A 26,413-nucleotide genomic window follows, 5' to 3' on the forward strand; every position below is an offset into this window, starting at 1 on the left:
GGGTGCATAAGCTTAAAATAACATGAAAAGCATGTCAAAAAGAATATGAGAACAGAGTGGACTTGAAATTTAACATATCCTACTGGCATCACTTGTTTATAGAAAAATAAAATGGATCATGTATTTATTTGAGGACTCACTATGCTTTCTTTGATCACATTTTTATAGGTACAGCGTGGTGTTCAAACTTTTAATGTATGGAGAAAAATGAAAAGGCTAGAAAATGGCCCAGTACAGACAATTCTATGCTCAATCCAACTTGAACAGAAACTACAGGATTTGGCCTAAACAAGACAGAAAGGGAAGCCCTTATCAGGAAAACCATTATCTGAAAAGATAAAATAAAGTAAGACTTTGTTTTTAAAGTATTATACAATTGATATCTAATATTTCAACCTCAGCCTTTCAAGTGTTGTCTAACACCAATAATAATATTGCCACCCCTCCCTCAACCGGTTATCTTCTTTTCATATTTCTAGCTACTTAAATCCACCAAGCAAATTCTGGTTTCGCTATTTCTGGATTTAAGTACATTTTCTAATGCACCCAGGCCACACGCAGGAATGGACACAGCTTTCGCTCTCCGCCTAAGTTTTCTAGCCCAGGGCAAGCTCTCAGAACGTGACTCCTCGTGCCTCGCTGCCCGCCCCTCGCTCCCCCCACTCCCGCCATCATCCCTTCCGCAGACTTGGCTGCCAAGCCGACACCCACAGATTCTGCATTCCACGGCTTCCCAGCATCCTGCTATCTCTGCGTGGAGGAAAGGGTGCTGCGAATCCCAGTTTAGATAAGGAACCCCGTCTTTTCACTACTACACCGAAGCATGCAGGAATAGGGCGTTGACCCCATTCTCCCAGCTCAGGGCACAGGTGCTAAGGCCGAGCCATCTCACGGGCCTGTTCAACAATTTTCCGCACTCAGTACAGATCCTAACACGGCTTATGCACTTCATAACCATGCGTTTGTGTTTGTCAACTGACAAACGAGTGATAATGACAAACGAATGGCACAAGGGAAACCAACAGCCAATCAGAGCGAAAGGTTGTGTTGCCAGCATCCCAGTTTCAGGGACAGTCACCGCCAAGCCCGACCCTGCAAAGGGGCGTAACCGGACTTCGGGGCAAACTTCAGGTCCCCCGCCCGCTAGCCCGCCAACCCCCTCCGCCAGGCAGCCGGAGCGTCTCCAGGTTCCGCCCAGGCGTCGCTGAGTGGCGGCGGCGGGGAGAATGCGCGCAGCGCAGCCAATCCGGGGGCGCTCCTACACCCTCTGCCCGCCCCCGACCTTCCAGCGCAGAGCAGGACACAGGCGCCGCGGGGCAGGCAGCTGCGTGCGCGTCTCCTCCGGGCAGCAAGGGGAACCCGAGGCCGCCGGCGCCCGGACCATGTCGTCTCCGGGGCCGTCGCAGCCGCCGGCCGAGGACCCGCCCTGGCTCGCGCGCCTCCTGCGTGCGCCTCTGGGGCTGCTGCGGCTGGACCCCAGCTGGGGCGCGCTGCTGCTGTGCGGCCTCGTAGCGCTGCTGGGCTGGAGCTGGCTGCGGAGGCGCCGGGCGCGGGGCATCCCGCCCGGGCCCACGCCCTGGCCTCTGGTGGGCAACTTCGGTCACGTGCTGCTGCCTCCCTTCCTCCGGCGGCGGAGCTGGCTGAGCAGCAGGACCAGGGCCGCAGGGATTGATCCCTCGGTCATAGGCCCGCAGGTGCTCCTGGCTCACCTAGCCCGAGTGTACGGCAGCATCTTCAGCTTCTTTATCGGCCACTACCTGGTGGTGGTCCTTAGCGACTTCCACAGCGTGCGCGAGGCGCTGGTGCAGCAGGCCGAGGTCTTCAGCGACCGCCCGCGGGTGCCGCTCATCTCTATCGTGACCAAGGAGAAGGGTGAGCGGGAGGTCGTGGGCTGTGGGTACGCGGATGCCGCGGATGAGTCTCCAGGTGCGTGGGGACTGCAGTTCCTGTGCCCCTTCCGGCCGCCCGCGCCCCCAGGCTGCCTCACACCTGCATCCTGAACTAACAGGTGATGGTGGTGGCGGCGCTTCTCCTTTCTGATGCCTTTAAGATCCCATCAAGTAGTGACGGACGCGTGACTTGCTCATACTCCAAGATCATAAGTAGAAAAGTCATCCGGAGATTGAGGGAGAGTAATAGGGATGGCGGAAGGACAAGGTGGCAAGCCAGGTTCCATCTTTCCAAAAGTAGCCTTCCCTTCCACCAGCTGTGACCTCGGAGAGAAACTTTGGCCCCCATGTTAGAAAGAGGGAAGGATATTCTTTTTACCTTGTGGGTTTCGAATGTAAGAATTTAAGAAGATAATTTCCAATAAGATAAAAAGTCCAGAAAACACAGAAGAAGCCTATTACCAAATCTCCGGCTTTGGTTCATAGCCTCTGATTCCTGCGTATGGGAGTCTAAATTGGACATTTTTGCGGGTTGGAAAACGTGTTATCTGCTGCAATAAAATGTCCAATCTAACCTGTCTCTACCGTCCCCCTTTGTCTTACTGGCTGGCTTAGGTCTCTGACTTCTTTTCTGAGTCACTCCTACGCATCAGTCAGGTGTTAAATGCCTTTTCCTCGGGGAAGCCTTTTCTCACAGCCTCTGCAAGTAGGGTAGGCTCCCTTGTTAGAACCAGGTCCCTTGCCCAAGCACTTTTCCTTCACTACACTTTTCAAAACTGACGCTACATAACTTTATGACCTTGGGCCTGGATGTCAGTCTTCACCACTGTTCTAACATCTAGGAGGACAGAGTCATTGCTGTCTGAAACATAGTAGGAGCTCAAGTATCTATTAAATGAATGCTATTTCCTGCCCCTATAACATGGCAAAGAAAGATCTAGGCTTTTCAGAATCTGATAAAGCCAGAGTTTTGCATCAGGATTTTAAACGGAAAAGACAAATATTGTATGATCCACTTATATGAGGTGCCTCCTAGCGTAGTGAAATTCATAGGGACAGAAAGTCTCAGTTTTGCAAGGTGAAAAAAGTTCTATGGATGGATGGTAGCAATGGTTGCACAACAGTGTGACAGTACCTAATGCCATTAAGGTGTGCACTTAAAAATGGTTAAGATGGTAAATTTTATATGTATTTCACCACAATTTTTAAAAAAGAAAAGAAAAGCAGGTAGGTTTTCTCCAGGCAGCCATGAGCTCAGAAGAGAATTTTAGGTAGAAGCAGTATTACGAAGGCATGTAATGGATGAGGTGTGAACTGTGACATTTGTTTTTCAGTGGGGCATTTAAAGTATTATGATCCTTATCCCTACTCATTTAAAATCCTTAGATAATGTCTTAGTGTTCATCCATGTTGTGGCATATGTGAAAATCTTCTTTTGAAGACTAATATTCCATCATATGTACAATCATCCCTCCTTATCTGTAGGGGATTCCTTCCAGGACCTCCTGCGAATAACAAAACCCTAGGATGCTCAAGTCCCTGATATAAAATGGTGTAGTATTTGCATATAGCCTATGCATATCCTCTTGGATACTTTAAATCATCTCTAGATTATTTATAATACCTACTACAATGTAAATGCTTTGTAAATAGTTGTTATACAGTATTGTTTAAGGAATGACAAGAAAAAAGTCTACACGTTCAGTACAGATGTGTTTTTTTGATCTGCGGTTGGTGGAACCAACAGATGTGGAACCCATAAATGTGGAGGGTCGACTGTATATACCACATTTTGTTTACCCATTCATCCATTGATAGACACTTGTGCCTCCACCTTTGGGCTATTGTGAATAATGCTGCTATAAATAGAAGGGTGCAAATATCTGAGTCCCTAGGAGTTACTTGATCATGTGGTAATTCTAGGTTTAATTTTTTGAAGAACCATCATACCATTTTCCAGTGAGTGCACCAGTTTACATTCCCACAGGGGTCCCAATTTCTCCACGTCCTCACCAACACTTCTTTTTTTTTTTTCACACTTGTTTTTAAGATTGGGCTTAAATGTTACCTCTTTGAGAATGTGTACCCTGAGATGCTTCCCTACCCTGCAGAAGGAGATGAACTTCTATGATACCATTGTTTCATTTTAAGACCTTCCCAGTCCCTTCTAATCAATCCATAAGTCTTACTGACTCCTACAGCAGATATGTGTGCTACATCCATCTACTTTTCTCCATCTCTACTGCCAGCATCCTCATCCAAGCTACTATCATTTATTTATCTTTTTTTTCTAAAGCTACCATCATTTCTAAGCTGATACTTTAGAAGCCTCTTAACCGACCTGCTTGCTTCCGCTCCAGATTTTCATCCACAGAGCAGCCAAAAGTATCTCTTACATAAACCATGAATCAAATCTTGTAGCTCTCTGGCTGAAACCAATTGCCTCTGCACTCCTTACTTGACCTACTATGGCCTGAAGGATCTGGCTGCTGCCTTTCTCTTTTTCAGCTCTCCCTTCACTTGTACATTTCAACCTGACCTTCCTACCCTAGACACACTAAGCTGATTTCTGCCATGCCTGGGCCTGCCTCAAGGTACGATGTTTGTCTTCTTTGGGCCTGGAATAACTTCTTACTTGACTGATTGCTTGTCATCCCTCAGGCCTCTCAGGCCAATTGTTACCTTTCAGTGCTATTTTGGTCAATGCCCAGTACCACCTCTTATTTTATCTCATTCATATTTTTCTCAGTAAACACTGGCAAGTATTTAGCCTATGACCACTCCCACCTCTCAATGGAATGTGAGTTTCTTTAGGGCAGAGATTTTGTTCTTTTGTTAACCACTGTATCCCTACTTCTTGGCACAGAATAGAGAACCAAAAGATGAATGAATTCGTGCATACAAGCATCTATTGATGTATGTATCACATTTTATTGTAATTTGTTTTGTGTGTCTGTCTCTTCCTCTGGATTTCTTAAGGTAGGAATTAGGTTTTCTTCTTTGAGATCTCAACAGTATAGTTTCCAATTCTTAACAAAACAGTTTATCAGAGTGCTTCTTGGTGGCTATTGTTTGGTTGAGAATCTATAACAAGGTCATTTCTAAGCATTAGTTGGACGACTGCTTACTATTAAATCTCTATTTAGAAAAGGGCTGGGAGCCCGGAGGCAATTTGGTGCTTCAGTAGTATCTCAACTAAAGTATTTATTCCCCCAAGAGACAGGATTTTCTTAGGCAATGCTCCTCTGGTATGTGTTGGGTTAATGCGCTGTAAAAGAATTAATGAGAGAAATTTCAGTGGCTAGAGAAGGTGTTGACAAGATAATGCAAGGCAAGAACCATATGGCATGAAGTAAATGCTTGTGGAGTTAACTTGGAATAAAGAACAGATCATCTGAATAAGAAAGTGTGGCTAGCAGAGGATTTTTTTAATAGAACTTTTTCAAGAGTGAAGAATAAAAAGGGAGGATGTGAATTTATTTCAAGATGATCATCAAAGGATGAAGGAGCAGATGAGTTGTGAGTGGACTTCCCAGATCAAGAAATGGACAGCATTATCAGCCTGCAGAAGAGAGGCCACTGTGACTACAGTCAAGATGCTCAGCTCAGCAAGACTTGAGGACAGCTCAAACCATCTTTGGCTACTGTGCCCAGTAGCAAAGGAGTAAATGTGATACTGTCCAGAAACAAGATGTGTAGGCCATAAGAGAAAAGAAATTATGTTAGGAATTAGAGGCCAATAACATTATTGAATATTTATTATTTTTTGAAAGAACTTTGCTGCCGAAGTTGGTGAGAATAGCAGAGAAGGGTATGTTTCATAATGCAAAAAGAGGCTAGAAATAGTTGACTTAATACATTTGCTGAAAAGTTCCAGAATGTAGGAATTTTATTTGTTATGTTTAAATTTTTCAAAATTTCATGATTAGACAAGGTGGTCTTCTTCTTAAGCCCATAAAAACTACAGTAAACTAGATAGGCCATAAAGATGCTGTGTCCATCATTCTGATTGATTCTTTTCCTAAGCACAAAAAGAAAAGAAAATTACAAAATCAGAGCTAAGGCTACCAAAGGAGCGTTTCACTCTTAAGTGTGCTGATATGGTTTGAAGGTGTCCCCAAATGTTTATGTATTAGAAACTTAATCCCTAATGCAACAGTGTCGAGAGATGGGAACTTAAAAGATGACTAGGTCATGAGGGCTCTGCCTTCATCAATGGATTAGTGCTGTTATCACCAGAGTGGGTTAGTTATTGTGGGAGTGGGTTTCTGATAAGAAGGATGAGTTTGGCCCCCTTTCTCTCTCTCTCTCTTTCATCCTCTCTTACCCTTCTGCCTTCCACCATGGGATGATGCAGCATGAAGGCCCTTGCCAGATGCCAGTGCTATCCTCTTGGACTTCCCAGCCTTCAGAACTGTAAGAAATAAATCTCTGTTCTTTATAAATTACCCAGCCTGTGGTATTCTGTTATAGCAACACAAAACAGGGTAAGACGTGTGATCTGTTTCTTCTAAAAAGTTTGTATACATCACATTTTTATTTTAAAATATTCAAATATAAAGCTTAAAGAACAGTATAAACTTGATTATCTGCAGCTCAGATTTGCTTCAGATTTATAAATAACACATAGCTTTACTTGGTATGTTCTTCTAAAACTTGCATATGTTGGATACTTAAAGTATCTTTCTCTAACTAGCTTTTGTTATTTAAAATAACCGTATTATGCAGTATTCCACTAAATAGAATGAATAAAATGGTATCATATTCTCTATTTCACTGTTGATAAAAATTAGGTAAATTTTGCATTTTTTTGCTCTTACAAACTATGCTACCACAAGTGCTTGTAGGACACTAGTCATGAAAGTAGAAAAAGAAACACTGATTTGACTCTTAAAACCTGATATGGCTCGGATAATATCACTGGAGACTTGGAGCAAGAGTCAAAGCAAGTTGTAAAGCCATAAAAATAGAAGGCAAAAAGAAATTTTGAAGAATTTTAGAAGTATAGAATAGATCAGTCTGATATATACCTCAAAGGGGAACAAGGTGCAAAATGAAATTAGGAAATGAAGATAAACAGAAAATGAAAGTTCATCTGGGGAATTTGAAAATGAATAGGGAAACAAGTTAACTGAGTATGTAATAAAATAGGTATTTGAAATGATTTTGAAATAGTTATGCACTCACATTGAGACGGCCTGAATTCTCCCTAATAGGAACACTTCTATGATCCTATGGAAGGAAAGGGTAAATGTAATCAGTGTACAACATCCTCTGTTCAGTAGGTAAAGACTGGGATCGTATTGACATTTTCATGTATCACCTTCCAGTCTTTTTTCTACATGTACATGTATTTTTTTTTTTTTTTTTTTGAGATGGAGTCTTGCTCTGTAGCCCAGGCTGGAGTGCAGTTGCAAAATCTCAGCTCACTGCAAGCTCCGCCTCCCAGGTTCACGCCATTCTCCTGCCTCAGACTCCTGAGTAGCTGGGATTATAGGCGCCTGCACCACACCTGGCTAATTTTTTGTATTTTTATTAGAGAGGGGGTTTCACTGTGTTAGTCAGGATGGTCTCGATCTCCTAACCTCATGATCCGCCCACCTCAGCCTCCCAAATTGCTGGGATTACAGATGTGAGCCACCGTGCCTGGCCCATGTACATGTATTTTTAGAAATATATTTGCCTCCTTAAAATGGAATAATTTTCATAATTTTAAAAATTGCTTTTTATCACTTAAAGTATTATGAGCATATTTTCATATTATTAAATATCCTCCTGTAAAGTTCTTAGGAGCTGTATAATATCTGTTTGTGAGAATGTATCAATGTCAATTTAGTCTATACTTTATTTGGTTTGAGTTGGATTTTTATGTTTCCACTGTCTAGCACCTGTTCCTTGGACAAGAATACCTGCTTCTTCTGAGGAATTCTTTTTTTCTGACCTCAGTCCCTTTTACCCTTAACTGTGGTTGAACGGGAGATGCCATATCTTTACATAAACTCACCTTCTTGGCCACAGTGATAAGTAAGTTGAGGGACATACTGACCAAAAGTAGACTGATCAGAATTTCTAACCTTTTTGTAACTGGTTAATCTGTAGGCCAGGCACAGAACTCAACAATTCACAACTATACATCAATCCTCACATAGTTTTGGGATAAGAATAGCATGGCATAGTTAGAAACCTCAAGCCACAAAATAAATTTAAGTTATCTCAAGTTGGTATCACCGCATGACACCTTACTGAAGCATTTGAATCCTTCCCCAGAATTTCTCAGGTTGAATCTAGAAAATAGAGGGCTTTTCCTTTTGATGGTGAAACTGGGAAAATAGGCATCTCAGGATAGCTCATTTTTCATTGAAAAGCTGGTTTGCAGTTGGAAAGAATGAAGTCAGAGAGAGAGGAGGGAAAAATAGGTACAGGGAGAAAGAGTTCTGTGACAGTATTCCCTGAGGTGGCAATACCCTTTCCTTCCTGTTTGTTCATTCCATATCCTAACTGGCCTCTTTGAACTAGCTTGAGGGTATATTTTTGTTATTCTGAAGCAAAAGAGTCCTGATTTTTGCTTCGGAGCCATTTTGCTAGACCAAATATTTCTAAAATACAAATATGTAGTTTAAAAATGGTTAGATGATAAGATCGAGGACCTAACAAAGGAAAAATAATGTTTTTTGATAAATAGGACAAAGCAGAGATGCTATATATGATATATTAAATAAGGAGAGGGCCAGGCACGGTGGCTCATGCCTGTTAACCCAGCACTTTGGGAGGCCAAGGCAGGTGGATCACCTGAGGTCAGGAGTTCAAGACCAGCCTGGCCAACATGGTGAAGCCCCATCTCTACTAAAAATACAAAAATTAGCCGGGTGTGGTGGCATGCGCCTGTAGTCCCAGCTACTCGAGGCTGAGGCAGGACAATTGCTTGAACCCAGGAGGCGGAGGTTGCAGTGAGCCGAGATCGCGCCACTGCACTCCAGCCTGGGTGACAGAGTGCGGCTCCATCTCAAAAAAACAAATAAAAATAGGGAGAGAGGGTAGGTGGGATTGGTATCAAATCCTGAAGCTGGTGTGGAAGACCATATCTATCCAAGAGAAGAGGAGGCCCACCAACACTTGGCCTCTGAATACTCTGCAGCAGAAGACTTGGTCATAGTTAAAGACAGGAGGAATGATTAAACTTTGGTAGCCTAGGAAATAGTTTATGGGCCTTTATTACACAAAAGGAGATTTCTGGTTTCAGGAGTGGTTAAGACATTTCCATTCCTTCTTTGTCTCAACAATCACATACCATACCAGAGGAATGTTGAACAGAAGAACACACTCTATTCACATTGAAATGAAATGACACATCTACATTTCTGCACCACAACATCTGAAGACAAAGTGGCTATATGATTGGCAAATGACTTAATAGAGTGGAGGATGACTACACTTAAGCATCTACAGAGGGGAATGCCAGTGGAGTATGAGAGGACAGAATGAGAACTACTCCCCTAGTTTACCATGCAGAATCTCAAAACGGGTTAGAAATTGGAGGTACCAGTGATCATAGGAGACAGAAATGAGCCAGTAGACTGAGAACAAGGATAGTTTGAAATGCACATAAAATAAGATCAGGTCCTTATCACTGCCCCCACCCCTGCAGAAAATAGTACGTAGATGCTCTGGAGAGCCTTGGCTGGGGGATCGGGGATGGGGAAGAGATATGGCCTGGCAAAATGAAAAGTTGCTTCTAGACAAAGACAGAACTCTTGAAGTGCTTCAACTGGGTGAAAGTTTGACAGAGAACACTCAACAACCCTGGCCACCGACAAAAGAAAACAAGGACGTTTGTCTATCTTGGCCTGGACCTCGGCATAGAAAATGTTTTCCCACCCCTACTCTAAGTGGCAACTATATACTTGACGCTGCCATTTCTTCTTTTTTTCCTTTTTTTTTTTTTAGACAGAGTCTCACTGTGTCACCCAGGCTGGAGTCCATTGGCGTGATATCAGCTTACTGCAGCCTTGACCTCCCAGGCTCAAGTGATCCTTTCACCTCAGCCTCCCGAGTAGCTGGAACTACAGGCTTGAGCCACCACACCCAGCTAATTAAATTTTTTTTTATTATTTTTTAAAGACAGGGTCTCACTGTGTTGCCAAGGTGGTCTGAAACTCCTGGGTTCAAGCAATCCTCCCACCTTGGCCTCCCAACCTGCTAGGATTACAGGCATGAGCCACCATGCCCGGCAGATTTTGCTATTTTAATGCAAAAACAGCCATAGAACGTATGTAAACAAATTAGTTTTTTTACATCATGAACCGCTGTGTTCCAGTTAAACTTTATTTATAGATCATGAAATTCGAATTTCATGATCTGTAAATAGATCTATAAATAGATCTTTTTGTCCCTTGATTTTACACTAAAGGAAAGATTTAAATTTCATATGCTTTTCACGTATCACAAAATAATATTTTGGTTTTTTTCAACCATTTATAAATGTAAAAGCTAGTCTTGGCTCTCTGGCTGTACAAAGGCAGCAGGCTGGATTTGGCCTTTGGGCTGTAGTTTGCCAACCACTCAACTAGACTGTAAGTAAGCGTGTTAAAAATGTAAGAGTGAACATTCACCCTGTTTGTCTCAACCTAAAGGAAGATGAGAAGGAAGGGGGAAAAGAATGAATAAAGCAGATAAACAAATCTCAAAATAGTATGTTAGATATTAGTAATTAGAATAAATGTAAGAGGACTAAACTTACTGGCTAAAGGACAGCTTGCCAGAATGGATTTTTTTAATATCCAATTATATGTTGTTTTAAGAGACATAATCTATCTTCCCCAAAAAAGAGACATTCCCCCAACATAAGGGTACAGAAAAGTTCAAAATGAAAAGGTTTTACAATACTAAGAAAATACTTTAAAAAGAAAAGTGGTCCTTTTTTGACAAAAGGTACTCTAAGTGATACTTTATTGTTAAGAAAAAGGAGGGCATTCATGATAAATGGATCCACTTTTTAAAAATTTAAAAAACAGGAAGATAGAATTCTAAGCTTGAATGTACCTAACAATGTCATCTAATATATATCTGTATTTAACAGCATATATATATAAATATAAATCTGTATAGCTACATTGATATTTATCTACCTTTAGCAAAAACTTACAGAACTGTAAAGAGAAACTGATAAATCCACCATTATAGCAAAATAGCTTAATATAAGTATTTGGTTGAGAGATCAAGCAGTTAAAAATTTGTTAAGGATACAGAAAATTTGGCTTTGACCATTATCAAGCTTTCTCTATTGGACATATAGAGAGGACATATTCCTCAAAATTACTTGGACAAACATTCTTCTCAACTTTATTTAGAAATTTCATTGGCCACATACTAGGGTAAAAAAGCAAGCAAATGTCAAATGTCAAATATCAGCATAAGATAAACCAGGTAAGGTAGCAAAGAAGACTCAAAATAGAAACTTTTTTTTTTTTTTTTACTTAAAACCAAATAATGAAAATACATGGAAACAAGACTTGTGAACTGCACCTAGAGTAGTACCCAGACAGAGGCAAATGTAGAGCTTTAAATTATTTATTAAGATAGAGGTCTGAAAATTAATGAGTCAGATGGCCAACATTATGTATTATAATAAAAAGAGAATAAACCTAAAGGAAAAGAGGAACATGTTCCAATTCTAGACAAATTCTTTCAGAGACAAAGACTACACCCTGGCTTGTTTTAGGAGGCCAGTATATTCAAGACAAATACAGCATGAGAAAGGAAACTTATAAGCCATTGTCATTCATGAATATACTATTTTTAAAAAACTTACATTACAAAACAAAATCCAGCAATTTTTTAAAGAAATTTAAAAACAAGCAAGTTTAGATTCATTCTTAGATTACAAGTTCAATAATCATAAAGAAGGCAGTTTTCAAATTAACCTAGAAATGAAGTGTATCTGCGTGAGAATGGAGACATAGACGCTACAAAGTGAGCGTCCAAGCCAAGTTCTGCCAGCAGAAATTCTGCCTCTCCTGGGGTCTTGGTGGCCACATCCAGAGACAAACAGTCTCAGACTGGGGATGGGGCCTGGGGGTGAACCCAAGCCCTCCCAGGAGACAACTTAGCTGCCAGTCACCACCTATTAGGCTCCTCTACCCACTGTCTGCACCTCAGCAAATGCCTCCTATGCTCCGTGGATCCCCCAGACCTCTGTGTTTAAAAAAAATAAAATAAAGGAAAAAGAAATTAAATGCAGTTCCAACCAAAATCCTAAATAAGTCTGAGAAACTGATTTTGAAGTTTTTGAAACAGTTTTTAAAAAGAACGAGGTTTTGTAGGGAAGAGGGGACTTCCCTATTAGATATAAAAATTACTATAAAGACTGTTTATCTTATTATAAAGTAACAGTAATTAAGACAATGTGCTCTGAGCACAGTGATAAACACACAGACCAATATAACCAACTAGAAAGCCTGTAAACTGGCCCACCCCTATATAGGAAATGTGTATCAGAGACAGCACTACAGATTGGTGGTGAAGGGTGAGGTAGAGTGGGGACCCTTTGACAAATCATGCTTGAACAATAGGTTGTCTACATAGGGAAAAAATGTTTGGATTCCTACCTCACAATAGGTAGGAATACCTAACACAAATATAAATTCCAGGTAGATTATAGAAACTTAAATGTGAAAACAAAATTTAAAATTTTTACAAGAAAATAGAGAATGTGTTTATGAACCCATGGTAGGAGGAGATTTCTAAAATATGCAGCACAAATCAAAGGATTGATAAATCCAACTATATTTAAAACTTCTGCTTATCAAATAATACCATTTAGAAACTTAAAAAATCAGATGATAAAAGATCTGCTATGCATTTCAAATATATAAGAAAAAGAAAATTGCACAGTAGATAAATGCAAATTACAGAATAGGAAATCTGGCCAATAACCATATAAAAAGCTGCTCTGACCCACTGGTAACAATCAGAGAAATGCAAATAAAAATCGATGAGATACGTTTCAGCCTTCTGATTGACAAAACTAAAACATTGACAAGTATCAAGTGATGGCAACTATTCTGAACAAATGAGAACATTTAAACACTTCTGTGAACACACTTTCAGAGTACTCTCCAATTCAGAGAGTAATCTGCAATGTCTAGTCATACTGAATATGTACATATCTTATGACTTATCAGTCAGTCCAGTCTTAGCAATGTCTTTAAAATTCTGAGGAAGTCCAATGGTAAAATAAATATCACACATAATCTTTAGAAATTCGCCTCCCATGCGTCCTTTCTCAGAAGCTACTAGAGGATGTGCTTCAGCAAAATGGGGGAGTAAAACAAAGAGGAAGAAATATAATTCAGGAAATGGGTTCTGACACAGAAGAAAATTCCCAAATGATAACTAACAGAAGTCATAGCACCTGAACCAAAGGCCTGCAGAGCAACCACTGCAGATTTGAGCAGACATTTGGAAGATTCCAATGAGGAAAGTGGAACTGATAAATTGTCTGATACGTTTGACTGCATGGATGTTTACATTGAAAGACATTTTCAAGGGACATTGAAGAATATGAGAAAATTTAACCACGGAGCAGGGTCTTTATTTCATTTGCAGCTGTATCTACTGCACCCCATGCCTGGCAAATAGTAAGAATTCAGAAGTAATGTGGGAAGGAAGGAAGCTAGCCAAAATGATAGAGTACACCATGGAAAATAGGATGAAATAGGTGACAGTAAACAAGGAATATTTGAGAACAATTTGATACAACATCTGGGAGCAATTTTGTGGGGTTTGATGGTGGGATGTATAAGTGAAAATCAAATAGGATGTAGTTGTGGATGACCTTAACAAGTTCATATGTTTTAAAGTCAGGGCTGCTGCCGACAACAGACATTTTAGATTACCTGCCAGTTACCAGATTCCAAATTTTGATGTCCAGTAGTTCTAATCTAGTTGGGCTATTCATTTAGTCAGCTAATATTTAACAATCTCTCCTATGTACCAAGCACTATGCCAGAAGCTGGATTTTAATGGTGAGCACAGTGAGATATGGTCTGTGCCCTCATGTCAATCTGTTGCTATAATTATCCTTCAGTTCAGAATGTTTAGAATATAGGTGTTTAGAACATGGGGATATATAGCCTGAATTATTTTTCTGTCTTTTTCTTCTTTTTTTAGAGGCAGGGTCTTGCTCTGTCACCCAGGCTGGAGTGCAGTGGCATGATCATAGTGGACTGCAGCATCCAACTCCTGGGCTCAAGTGATTCTCCGACCTTAGCCTCTTGAGTACCTGGGGCTTACAGATGCATGCCACCACACCCGGCTAATTTTTTTTTTTTTAATAGAGATGGGGTCTTGTTCTGTTGCCCAAGCTGGTCTGGAACTCCTGGCTTCAATCAGTCCTCCCACCTCAGCTTCCCAAAGCTCTGGGATTATAGGCATGAGCCACTGTACCTGGCCACCTGAGAAATTTTCTAAGCCTGGATTCATTCTTATGAAATATAATACTTTGAAATGCACAATAACTTTGAAAATGAAACTCATTGCTTTTCATTTCACCAGGAGTTACTATCTATAATAAGTTTTAGAGCAAATTCTCCTTAGATATGATTTTTGTTATTATTAGAAACACATACTATCTTGATAACTAAATTTTGCCTATCATTCTTCTTGACTAGTGGTCTTTATATATACATATATATATATATGAGAAATTTTCCATAAATGACTTGAAAAATACAGGATGCACTCCATGGTAGGTCTGTTTAGTGTTATCAGGAATACTGTTTCTCATCTTCCTTTCTTGGTGTCCCTTTGCAGGGGTTGTGTTTGCACATTATGGTCCCGTCTGGAGACAACAAAGGAAGTTCTCTCATTCAACTCTTCGTCATTTTGGGTTGGGAAAACTTAGCTTGGAGCCCAAGATTATTGAGGAGTTCAAATATGTGAAAGCGGAAATGCAAAAGCACGGAGAAGACCCCTTCTGCCCTTTCTCCATCATCAGCAATGCCGTCTCTAACATCATTTGCTCCTTGTGCTTTGGCCAGCGCTTTGATTACACTAATAGTGAGTTCAAGAAAATGCTTGGTTTTATGTCACGAGGCCTAGAAATCTGTCTGAACAGTCAAGTCCTCCTGGTCAACATATGCCCTTGGCTTTATTACCTTCCCTTTGGACCATTTAAGGAATTAAGACAAATTGAAAAGGATATAACCAGTTTCCTTAAAAAAATCATCAAAGACCATCAAGAGTCTCTGGATAGAGAGAACCCTCAGGACTTCATAGACATGTACCTTCTCCACATGGAAGAGGAGAGGAAAAATAATAGTAACAGCAGTTTTGATGAAGAGTACTTATTTTATATCATTGGGGATCTCTTTATTGCTGGGACTGATACCACAACTAACTCTTTGCTCTGGTGCCTGCTGTATATGTCGCTGAACCCCGATGTACAAGGTAATTAATAGGTGTTTCCTTTGTTCATGGCAAAACCAGGTAATTTAAATGAGGATTAGCAACCTCAGTGATCTGGTAGCTTCTAACACTGAGCAATGTCTTCAGGCTGGCAAACAAATACTTGCAACTCATAGGGAGTTGGTAAGATGTTAACAGTGAAACCCAAGTTTCTAGACAGTAGGACTGAGGTCATAACTTGCTTACCCCTGCTTAAATCTCTACGCGTCTGATTCTATGTGAAATCTATGATCATGAAAGACCTTTAGAGAAGAACATTCTAGAGCTGAAGGGAATCATAATGCTGATCTGAACACGTCTTGTTTTTTTGAAATTGGAGAACAGAGGCTCAGAGAAGTTGTGTGACTTTCACAAGGTCACACAGCTAGTTCTACCACCTAGTCCCAATAGATACTGAAAGTCCGTGGCAGTTCAGAGTAGAAGAATACAGGGAGGATGGTGTATTATTAGTTTCTGTTGCTGTTATAACAAATTACCACAAACCGAGTGGCTTAAAACAACACAAGTTTCTTAGAGTTCTATACATTCTAAGTCTGATATATGTCTCATTGGACTGAAAATCAGGATGTTGACAGGGCTGCATTCCTTTCTGGAGGGTCTAAAGAAGAATCAATTTTCATGCTGTTTCTGGCTTCCACAGCTCATGGTTTCCTTCTTCTGTCTTTGAAGGCAGCAGTGTTGCATCTCTGTAACCATTTGTTCATAGTCACATCTTCCTCTGACTCTGAACTCAACAGGGAAAGGTTATCTGACTTAAAAACCCATGTTCTTAGATTGGGCACACCCAGGTGACCAAGGATAATCTTCCCATCTCTGTGTCCTTAAGTTAATTACATCAGTTTAGTCCCTTTTGCCATGTAAGGTATTATGTTTACAGACTTCAGGGGATTAGGGTGTGTACATCTTGTATGGGCCCGTATTCTGCCTACTATAGATGTGATTATACCTACCTGTATTAGTTAATTATTGCTGGGTAGCAAACTACCCCCAAATTTGCTAGCTTTATAAAAACCGCCACCAGGCATTATCTCCCAGTTTCTGAGGGTCAGGAATCCAGGAATGACTTCCAGTTTAGGGTTTCTCATGAAGTTAGAGTTAAGATGTTGGCTGGGGCTGCAGACTTGAATGAGACCAAAGAATCCAGGTCCAGGGTGGCTATCCATATGACTATTGGCCAAGTTCCTTACCACTGTGACCCTTCCATAAGGCCACTTCACTTGGTGGCTTCCTTCCCCAAAAGTGAGCAACCTGAGAGAGAGAGAGAGTGGCAAAGATGAGGAGCCACTCTGATCTCAGAAGTGACATGCCCTCACTTCACCCTTACTCTCTTGGTCACACAGACCAACTTGGTACAGAGTAGGAGGGGACTGCACAAGGATATAAACCACAAGAATGGGGAATATTGGGGGCCACCTTAGGCTATCACATGTTGTCACAGTCTACTTAGAGAGTCAATCCCATGTTCATAACGAGAGTATGACTTAGGATGCTCCTGAATCCAGAGTGTTTTCTCTTTGGCCCCTCTATCTGTTACACTATCCCACTTCTAAGTCACAGAGTGGCACAGGCACCCTGGGGCTAGCTGTCTCTACCTGAAATGTCTGACCAATGCTTCAACTTCACTGAGGCAGAGTCAGGCCTGAACTGCCAACTGACCAGTTATGTATTAGTGGTGATGGAAAGTATGCAGAGGAGGGCACGTTCAACTCTCTCCCATGCTTATCTTCTGGTTTATTCTTCCCTTTTTACATAGAAAAGGTTCATGAAGAAATTGAAAGAGTCATTGGCGCCAACCGAGCTCCTTCCCTCACAGACAAGGCCCAGATGCCCTACACAGAAGCCACCATCATGGAAGTGCAGAGGCTAACTGTGGTGGTGCCGCTTGCCATTCCTCATATGACCTCAGAGAACACAGGCAAGTCCAGGGTCTTCCTCTTTGAATGCCCTTGACGGAAGCAGGGCCCTCTAATCCAGGGTAGTTGAGGTGAGGGGTGTGGTGACTGTTGTCTAGCTTGATCCTTCTGAAGATTTAGCATTGTGTCATATGTAATAAAATGTCTAGGGAATGTTCAGCCCTCCGCTGTGCATCACTGGTTGTACTACAGTTCTACTACTGCTTAGTTTTACTAGTAGTTCTGTAGCCTTCAGAGCATACACAATTATACTGGCAAAACAAATAATGTCGAAATTTAAATTGGCTATGTTGGCAGAAAAAGCTCCAGAATTGACAAAGGCACCTCTCCCTCCTTTTCATGGAGGTCAGAAGAGCTCATCTAAATGTGGATTAAGGATTTTGCCTGAAAATTATCTTACTTCAACTTTTAAAATTCTGCAGCTGAAGCATAAATATGAAATAATTAGAAGGCCGGGTGTGGTGGCCCACACCTGTAATCCCAGAATTTTGGGAGGACGAGGCAGGTGGATCACTTGAGGTCATGAGTTCGAGACCAGCCTGGACAAGATGGTGAAACCCCATCCCTACTAAAAATACAGAAATTAGCCAGGCATGGTGGTGCACAACTGTAGTCCCAGCTACTCAGGAGGCTGAGGCAGGAGAATCGCTTGGACCTGGGAGGTTGCAGTGAGCTGAGATTGCACCACTGCACTCTAGCCTGGGTGACAGAGCAAGCCTCTGTCTCAAAAAAAAAAAAAAAAGGGCTGGGTGCGGTGGCTCACACCTGTAATCCCAGCACTTTGGGAGGCCCAGGAGGGTGGATCACTTGAGGCCAGGAGTTCGAGACCAGCCTAGCCAACATAGCGAAAACCCATCTCTACTAAAAATACAAAAATTAGCCATGTATGGTGGCACACTTCTGTAGTCCCATCTACTCAGGAGGCTGAGGCAGGAGAAGAATCACTTGAACCCGGGAGGAAGAGGTTGCGGTGAGCCAAGATTGCACCACTGCACTTCTGCACTTCAGCCTGGGTGACAGAGTGAGACAGCCTGTCTCAATAATAATAATAATAATAATAATAATCATAGTTAGAAGAGCCCATCTTTTTCTAAAGTCACCTGTTTCAGCCTCTCACCTACAGTGAACTCTGTCTATTTGGTCATGTCCAGACTCTCTTTAAACATCCCTATTAACAAGGAATTTACCTCTGGAGTCAGCCCATAGTATAATGGGCTTGATCTAGTTTTAAGACAGTTATAGCATGCCGTTGCTTATACATGACATTGGATCACTTAACGGGTTTTTTTTGGTACAAGTTAGATAGACTGTTTATAGTATCTTTTGGGCATTGTTTAAAGCGCATATTGACTTGTCAGCTGGTAAGAGCCAGGGTTGGCTTCCCTGTGTATGTCTTTATCTTAGTTTACCTCCTCATTACATTGTTATATGGACATAAATGACCCTGTAAACTAAGTTTTATACATATTGGGAATTTTAATTTTTAGGGAACGTTTACTTGAAATGCCCTATTGTTTCTGTTTTAGTGTTTTCATTGTAATGTTTTTATGGTTTTATTTATTAATTCAGCATTCACTGGAGCACTGCCTGCTCCCTGTCTCAGGTGGGTCCTGGAATGGTGCGGGGAGAGGGATGCCAGTTGGTAAGATCTTATCCCTGCCCTCAAGTACCTCACAGTTTGGTCTCAGCCAATTAAAGTTCTAGGTATATAACTACTTTTTTTTTTTTCGGATAATGATGTTCAGGGAGAACTACTAGTAAAAGCATACTGAATAACACCCATATGTTTTCTTTTGTTTTAGTGCTCCAAGGGTATACCATTCCTAAAGGCACATTGATCTTACCCAACCTATGGTCAGTACATAGAGACCCAGCCATTTGGGAGAAACCGGAGGATTTCTACCCTAATCGATTTCTGGATGACCAAGGACAACTAATTAAAAAAGAAACCTTTATTCCTTTTGGGATAGGTCAGTTACACTTTTTTAAACTGCATAATTTTTAAAAGAAGTAGAACTAAAATAATATTTTATTATTTCATGTTGTTTTAAAAATGTTTCTTTTTTGGCAAGCTAATATAAGAGAAGGGATCAATAATTTAGACAAGGCATCTCCCCTATGTTCATTTCAGATTTTAATAAAGCAGTTGGTTTTAAATCTCTCAATGTGACTAGAAATTTTACTTTCAGAGCTGATCAGGTAATTTTGGGGGGTCCCAGGGAGCTACTTAAGAGCAATTTCTGATCTGGTCTGGTGGGTGAGAGGATGGGTTCTCTAATCTCAACAGTTCCTCTTTTAGGTTCCTAGATTAGGAACATAGGATTCTTTCTGTGGAAAAAGGGAGGCTCTAGGGATTCTTATCTGAATTTTTTTGCCTTAATCTTCCAGGCAAAAGTGGAGGAAAGAGGTAAGTAGGCACGGAAGAGACAGGATAGCTGCCACACTGGATCTGTCTCTAGTTCCTGTCTAGAATGAGGATAGGTTTTTATGAGTAAGAGTTAAAATGTGGATCTGATATGTAAAAATTCTGATCAGCATATGCTGTGGGAGGCTATGTGGTATATATGGCAATTTGACTTAAAAACTCCATCTGCATTTAGAATACTCAATTTAGATATTTCATATAAATTTGTACTTTTTGAAATAGGAGAAGGGATGGTATTATAATCCTTCATTTTTTTCTGATCTCATTTTTAGGGAAGCGGGTGTGTATGGGAGAACAACTGGCAAAGATGGAATTATTCCTAATGTTTGTGAGCCTAATGCAGAGTTTTGCATTTGCTTTACCTGAGGATTCTAAGAAGCCCCTCCTGACTGGAAGATTTGGTCTAACTTTAGCCCCACATCCATTTAATATAACTATTTCAAGGAGATGAAGAGCATCTCCAAGAAGAGATGGTAAAAAGATATATAAATACATATCCTTCTAAGCAGATTCTTCCTACTGCAAAGGACAGTGAATCCAGCAACTCAGTGGATCCAAGATGGGCTCAGAGGTCGGAAGGAGGGTAGAGCACACTGGGAGGTTTCATCTTGGAGGATTCCTCAGCAGGATACTTCAGCCATTTTAGTAATGCAGGTCTGTGATTTGGGGGATAGAAACCAAAGTACCTATGAAATGGGATATCTGGATTTTACTTGCAGTGGCTTCCACCGATGGGCCAATCTTCTCATTTCTTAGTGCCTCAGACATCCCATATGTAAAATGAGAATAATAAAACTTGGCTTCTCTCTACCTCTCAGCACTAATGATGGTCAAATGCCTTACATCTTTTCTGATATCTCTAAAATGCTGTTAAGTTCTGGAGAAGAACTTCAGGAGAAGAAGATCTATCAGCTGGCTTTTAAAGACCTATGACAACATGAAAGTGGTGTTCAGCCTGGAATGCTTTGTCAGAGATGGGTGTGGATTTAGGTTATACTGGGGGAGAACTTTTCTCAGCACAGATTCTATGCCAGCTTCTTTGGGCTTGTTCTGTCACTATCTTTTTGTTTATGATTTTAGTTTTTACTTTCTGTAGATGTGGGATGAAGTGGACTCTGTCGTGTATATTGAGGAAAAAAGAAATTATAATTTTAAAAAATCCCTTGAAGGATTATTATCTAAATTTATATGTCTACCTTCTACTACAACTACAGGAACAGTGAGCCTTGCTACTTCTTTAGTAGCTTCTTGGCAGAATTCCTTTCTACTGAGTTATTTGCAAAGATGCAGCTCTACCTTTTTACTTAAGGCCTGAATGGTGAGCATGGGGATTTTGATACTGGGACTCATCAGGAAAGGATTCTGCTTTCAAACTATACTGAACATTCCTGTCCTAGCGTCCCTGCCACCAGGCCCAATGTATCTGATCCTTGAATATACTCTCAAAGAATTCACTCTCTTTTTATTAAGAGAACTAAATTGTTTCTAAATGTAGATGGTCCCTCTGGAAGAGCAGTTTTCAGCAGGGGTGGTAACCCCTTCAGAGGGAGTTTGGAAATGTGTGGGTATGATTCTTGGTTATCATAATGATGGGGGTGCTACTGGCCTTCTGCTGCCATGGGACCAGGATGCTAAATGTCAAGGTAGTCCTATACAGTGAAGAATTGTCCTGCTGAAGATGCCAGGATTTCCCCCAGTGAGAACATGCTCTAAGGAATGACCACCCCTTTCTTTTATTCTCCCACAGTGCTCCATGTACAGAAGTAAGCATAGCAGTCATATGAGCAACCACATTCCTGAACCTTTCCTCATGCTGGCTCTACACTTAATCCTTTACTTGTATGTTTCTCTAATTCTTACATAAATTCTATTAAGAGGGTGGCATACTGTAGTGGATGAAGCTGAGGCTTATAGTAGGTAAGGCACAAAGTTAAAAAGTAACATCACTGGGTTTCAAACCTACTGGTCTCTGTGACTAAAGAACACTTTCAGAACCACTTCTTGATTCTGCCACCACTTGATCCCATAACAGGCTACCCCTTGGCCTCATGCTGGAGTTGTGTGTGTCTGTCTTCATCCCAGGCTGAGCTCCTTGAGGTGAGGATGTTGTGCTGTTTGCCTCCCTCACAGTGCCTTGGTCTTAGTGGATGCCCAGTCGTCTTGTGAATGACTTTTAAGAAGTGTACTTAAGAGAAAAATCCTACCTTATTTGAATAATTACAAGTCATGTTTTTGTTGCTTAAAGGTGATAAATCAGTGTATATTATTTGTTAATGTCCATTAAAGCCAGTTTTTAAAAAAATCACTGGACTTTTGTGTTTACCATTTAAAACAACCATTTTAAACAAACTTAGAACGATGCCTTAGCTGTTTATATGTAACAGAATGTAAACTCCCACCACCTGGAGACTAGGCCATATCTAGGGACCTCACACTGACTTTCCTAAAGGAGAGAAGCAGCTACTGCTGTTCATACTGATAGAGAAGAGGGCAAGAAAAGATCCAGAGTGGCTGTTACTTTGAGAATTAAACAAAAGATGAAATTCTGAACTTAAAACACTTCTGTTTGACTGGCCTTCTGTAACTGATCACCCTTCTTTGCTCTGTTTTCCAGATAAATGGAGACACCAGATCTCCCTAACCTCTGACTTCTGCCGTTAGCCATACTCTGTGTAGTTAGATCTCAGTCTGGGAATGGCATTCCAGGGTGATTGTGAACATGAGGCTAGATTTTTCCTTTGATTTAGCACATTCCTAGGCAGACTTTTGCAAGCTCAAAAAATGAAAATAATATCTGCTTAATCAAAACATAATCATAGGAAGAAGAAAAATTTTTAAATAATTGATTGATTTTTGACTCTACATTCTTTATCTACCATACTGCTCTTTTCCTTTTTAGAAATATTACTAAGCACTTTCAGTATAGATAAATGAAATACAGGCTAATCTTTAGGTGTCTTAGGAATTTTTGCTTTTTGAAAAAGAAAAGCTAATAGCCTAACTGCAGAGGAACTGAGTGGATGGGGTAGCTGCTGTATAGATTTTTAGATGAGATGATACAGTGTGGATTACACTGTACCTTGGGCGGGACAGTTTGTTCTTGATATGGAATTCATATGCTTTTGAATTGCACTAATAACTCAGCATTAACAAGTATATTACTCCTTAAATTATACATGCATTTTCAATATTCCTAACCAAATAGTTTGTAGCTTATTGAGAAGAAGTCTGTTCTTGGAGAGATGTTGAAATTAGATGTTTATTAAACTTTATAATGCCTTAAGCTGTGGCACTTTAAAAACATCTTTATATATAAATTGCTAAAAGGACTGTTAATGCTTTTCTCAGACATATTGGCATTTTACAATTTTGCACATGGTTTATTTGAAATCAAAAAATAACTATACTTTGTTTTATAAGTCTACCTAATATCTCATTCTTGATTCTCATCTTTAGCACAGTTTTGTTGCTTTTATTAAACTATTTTAACTGAGAAAGTGTCATGTCTGTTTTTTGTTTTGATTTAATTGCTATGCAAAATTTTGTTTTACCTGATGTCAAGTTAATGTAAAAAGAAAATAGACCTCCAAAGACAGATGTCCACAATAGAATGTAAGCATGGTCCTTAGAAACAAGGGTAATTCTTTAAAACTTTCCCCATGGAGTGAAGTTCCTTAGAGGACTGCATCACCACCCAGGTGTCTTATATTCCCTGTAGAATCCCAGCATGAGTTAGTTGAGAGGAGATGGGCCCACATGAGCCTGCTGTGGCCAAGTATTGAGTACTGGTCTCACACTTCCCAGCTCAGGAAAAAGAGCTTTTTCATACTTGAACCATATTTTGCCTGTGGAGGGACCCCCTGCCAGCTTTTTCCACAGCCTACTCTTCTTCCTGAAGTCACAGCTCAGACAGCATCTCCTCAGAGAGGTCACCCACCATGACATCCAAAGTGGCCTTTCCTGAGAACTCCCTAATCTCATCACCCAATTTCCTCCAGAGCCCTCATCACTAACTGCAACTACCTTGTTTATTTAAACCTTCTGTTTCTATCCTCTCATCTCCACTCCATGAGGATGTCAGGGACTGACTGTATCTGATAACTTACCAACAGTGGATGCCTTATGCAGAGCAGGCATCAGTAAATATGTTGGGCAAATGAAGAATTAAGTGAGTTTGATGGAAGGTGATTATTTGACCCTTTAGGCTACAGAGGTGATGATACAGGCAAACCTGTCATTGTTTTCTGTCTGCTGCCTCAGTGACTGTGGCTGTGCCACCAGAGTATGAGTTTTAGTGAAATAACAGTAGTGAAACAAGGGGAACACCAAATAATGTGGCACCCTCAAATCTACTTCGGTTTTGCTGCATTGTTTTTAGAAACCAAATTCATTTAAGTAGGGTATTTGTTCATTAGTAAATAATTTTGTATTATCATCATTGAAATGATATACTTTTATATTATTTTATTTATTTTTTTGAGACAGGGTCTCACTCTGTTGCCCAGGCTAGGGTGCAGTGGCATGATCACGGCTCACTGCAGGCTCAAGTGATCCTCCCACCTCAGCCTCCTAAGTACCTAGGACTACAGGTGTGTGCCACCATGCCTGGCTAAGATATTTCATATTCTTATCAGTTCTTCCCTTTGTATGAGGGTCAAATAATCAGTTTTCGTTAAGGGAAAAGGCTAATTATCCATAAGACTCTCAGTGGATTGCTCAGCAAAATCCCTGCAGCCAAGGATAGAGTAGGATGATGTATTCAAAATTCTAAAAGAAAAAAACTGCCAAACAAGAATATTGCATTGGGCAAAAATAGCCTTTAAAAATAAAGGATAAAGTCATCCCAAGACAAATGAAACTGAGGGAATCTGTTTGTTACCACTAGACCTGTCTTATAAGAAATACTTAAGGAAATTCTTCAAATTAAAACGAAAACATGTTAAATAGCAACATGAAAGCATAAATCTCACTGGTAAAAGTAAATATACAGGGAAATATAGAATAATGTAACACTATAATAGTACATAAATTACTTTTTACCCTAATATAAAAGCTAAAAGATGGCTGGGCCCAGTGGCTCACACCTGTAATACCAGCACTTTGGGAGGCTGAGGCAGGCAGATCATGAGGTCAGGAAATCAAGACCATCCTGGCCAACATGGTGAAACCCCATCTCTACTAAAAATACCAAAATTAGCTGGGCATGGTGGCACATGCCTGTAATCCCAGCTACTTGGGAGGCTGAGGCAGGAGAATCGCTTGAACCAAGGGAGTTGGAGGTTGCAGTGAGCTGAGATCATGCCACTGCACTCCAGCCTGGTGACAGAGCAAGACTTCGTCTAAAACACACACACACACACAAAATTGTTAATGGATACACACTATAAAGATAATTAAACACTGAATTCAAGGACACAAAGGTTGGGGAGAATGGTGTTTTTGTATGAGATTGAAGTTAGTATCAGCTTGAAATAGACAGTTGTAACTATAAGATGCTTTATGCAAGCCCAAAACATAATCAAATCACAAGGGAAGACAGAAAGAGAGGGAAAAATGAATACAGAGCAACAAAATAAACCAGAAACGGTTATCAGACTGGCAATAGTAAGCCTTTACCTATTGATAATTACTTTAAATGTACATAGACTTAACCTCCCCAGTCAAAAGACATAGAGTAACTGAATGGATTTAAAAAGAAGATTCAACTGTATGTTGTCTACAAGAGACTCACTTCAGATTTAAGGACATACATAGGCTGAAAGTGAAGCAATGGAAAAAGATATTCCATGCATATGTTAATTAAAAGAGAGCAAGGATGGCTATACTCATGCCAGATGAAATAGACTTTAAGTAAAAAACTGTAACTACAGACAAAAAAGATCATTATATAATGATAAAAGGGCCAACTGAACAAGAAGATACAATTATAAATATATACACATCCAACGTCAGTGTACCTAGATATATAAAAGCAAATATTGATCTATCTAAAGAGAGAAATGGACAGTAATACAATAACAGTAGGAGACTTCAACACTCTGCTTTCAATAATGGATACAACATCTGGACAGAAAATCAATTAAAATAAAAACAGGTGACTTGAACAACACTATGGACCAGATGGACCTAACAGACAAATATAGAACTTTCCATCCAACAGAAGAATATACATTCTTCTCATGTGTACACAAAACATTCTCCAGGATAGATCATATATTGAGTAACAAAACAAGTCTTAACAAATGTAAAAAAAATGGAAATCATACCAAACATCTTTTCTAACCACAGTGGAATGAAACTAGAAATCAAAAATGGTAAGAAAATGAAAAAATTCACAAATATGGGAAAACAAAACAATACACTCTAATAAAGATTGGGTCAAAGAAGAAATCAAAGGGAAATTCAAGAAATATCTTCGGACAAATAAAAACCTAAACACAACATACTAAAATGTAGGGGATGCAGTAAAAGCTGTGTTATGAGAGGAGTTTATCGTGATAAATGCATATGCTAAAGGAGAAAGATCTCAAATAAACAGCCTGACTTTATACCTCAAGAGACTAGGCAGAACAAACCAAACTAAGCTCAAAGTTAGTGGAGGAAAGGAAATAATAAAGATTACAGCAGAAATAAATAGCAAATAGAAAAGCAATAGAAAAATCAACAAAACCAAGAGTTGATTTTTTAGAAAGATAAAATCAACAAACCCTCAACTAAACTAA

The 26,413-nt window shown here is 40.3% G+C and overlaps 1 protein-coding gene and 1 long non-coding RNA gene across 3 annotated transcripts in view; one reads left to right on the forward strand and one right to left on the reverse strand.

Annotated features, from left to right (window-relative positions):
• The window catches only part of LOC134758352 (uncharacterized), a 79,299-nt gene that overhangs the window by 19,785 nt on the left and 33,101 nt on the right, over positions 1 to 26,413 (reverse strand). The gene's annotated exons all lie outside the window — the stretch shown is intronic.
• CYP2U1 (cytochrome P450 family 2 subfamily U member 1) lies at positions 1,197 to 23,188 on the forward strand. Of its 2 annotated transcripts, none has more exons than XM_004040247.4 (5): positions 1,197 to 1,872; positions 14,700 to 15,335; positions 17,107 to 17,268; positions 19,069 to 19,236; positions 19,964 to 23,188. In XM_004040247.4, the coding sequence occupies exons 1-5, from the start codon at positions 1,227 to 1,229 to the stop codon at positions 20,140 to 20,142; spliced, it is 1,791 nt and encodes a 596-aa protein (XP_004040295.2). In that variant the 5' UTR covers positions 1,197 to 1,226; the 3' UTR covers positions 20,143 to 23,188. The 2 variants fall into 2 exon arrangements, with proteins under 2 accessions (XP_004040295.2, XP_055241489.1); XM_055385514.2 differs by having other exon boundaries at positions 1,276 to 1,926.

The sequence above is a fragment of the Gorilla gorilla genome, chromosome 3 (assembly GCF_029281585.2).
Source record: "Gorilla gorilla gorilla isolate KB3781 chromosome 3, NHGRI_mGorGor1-v2.1_pri, whole genome shotgun sequence".
Classification (NCBI taxonomy): domain Eukaryota; kingdom Metazoa; phylum Chordata; class Mammalia; order Primates; family Hominidae; genus Gorilla; species Gorilla gorilla.

Bases quoted from the DNA above. Each gene is read 5' to 3' on its own strand.
- CYP2U1 (XM_004040247.4), top strand. From the start codon at position 1,227: ATGCGCGCAGCGCAGCCAATCCGGGGGCGCTCCTACACCCTCTGCCCG. The intron at 17,269-19,068 runs GCAAGTCCAGGG...CTTTTGTTTTAG, and splicing joins TATGACCTCAGAGAACACAG to TGCTCCAAGGGTATACCATT. The intron at 19,237-19,963 runs GTCAGTTACACT...TCTCATTTTTAG, and splicing joins CTTTATTCCTTTTGGGATAG to GGAAGCGGGTGTGTATGGGA.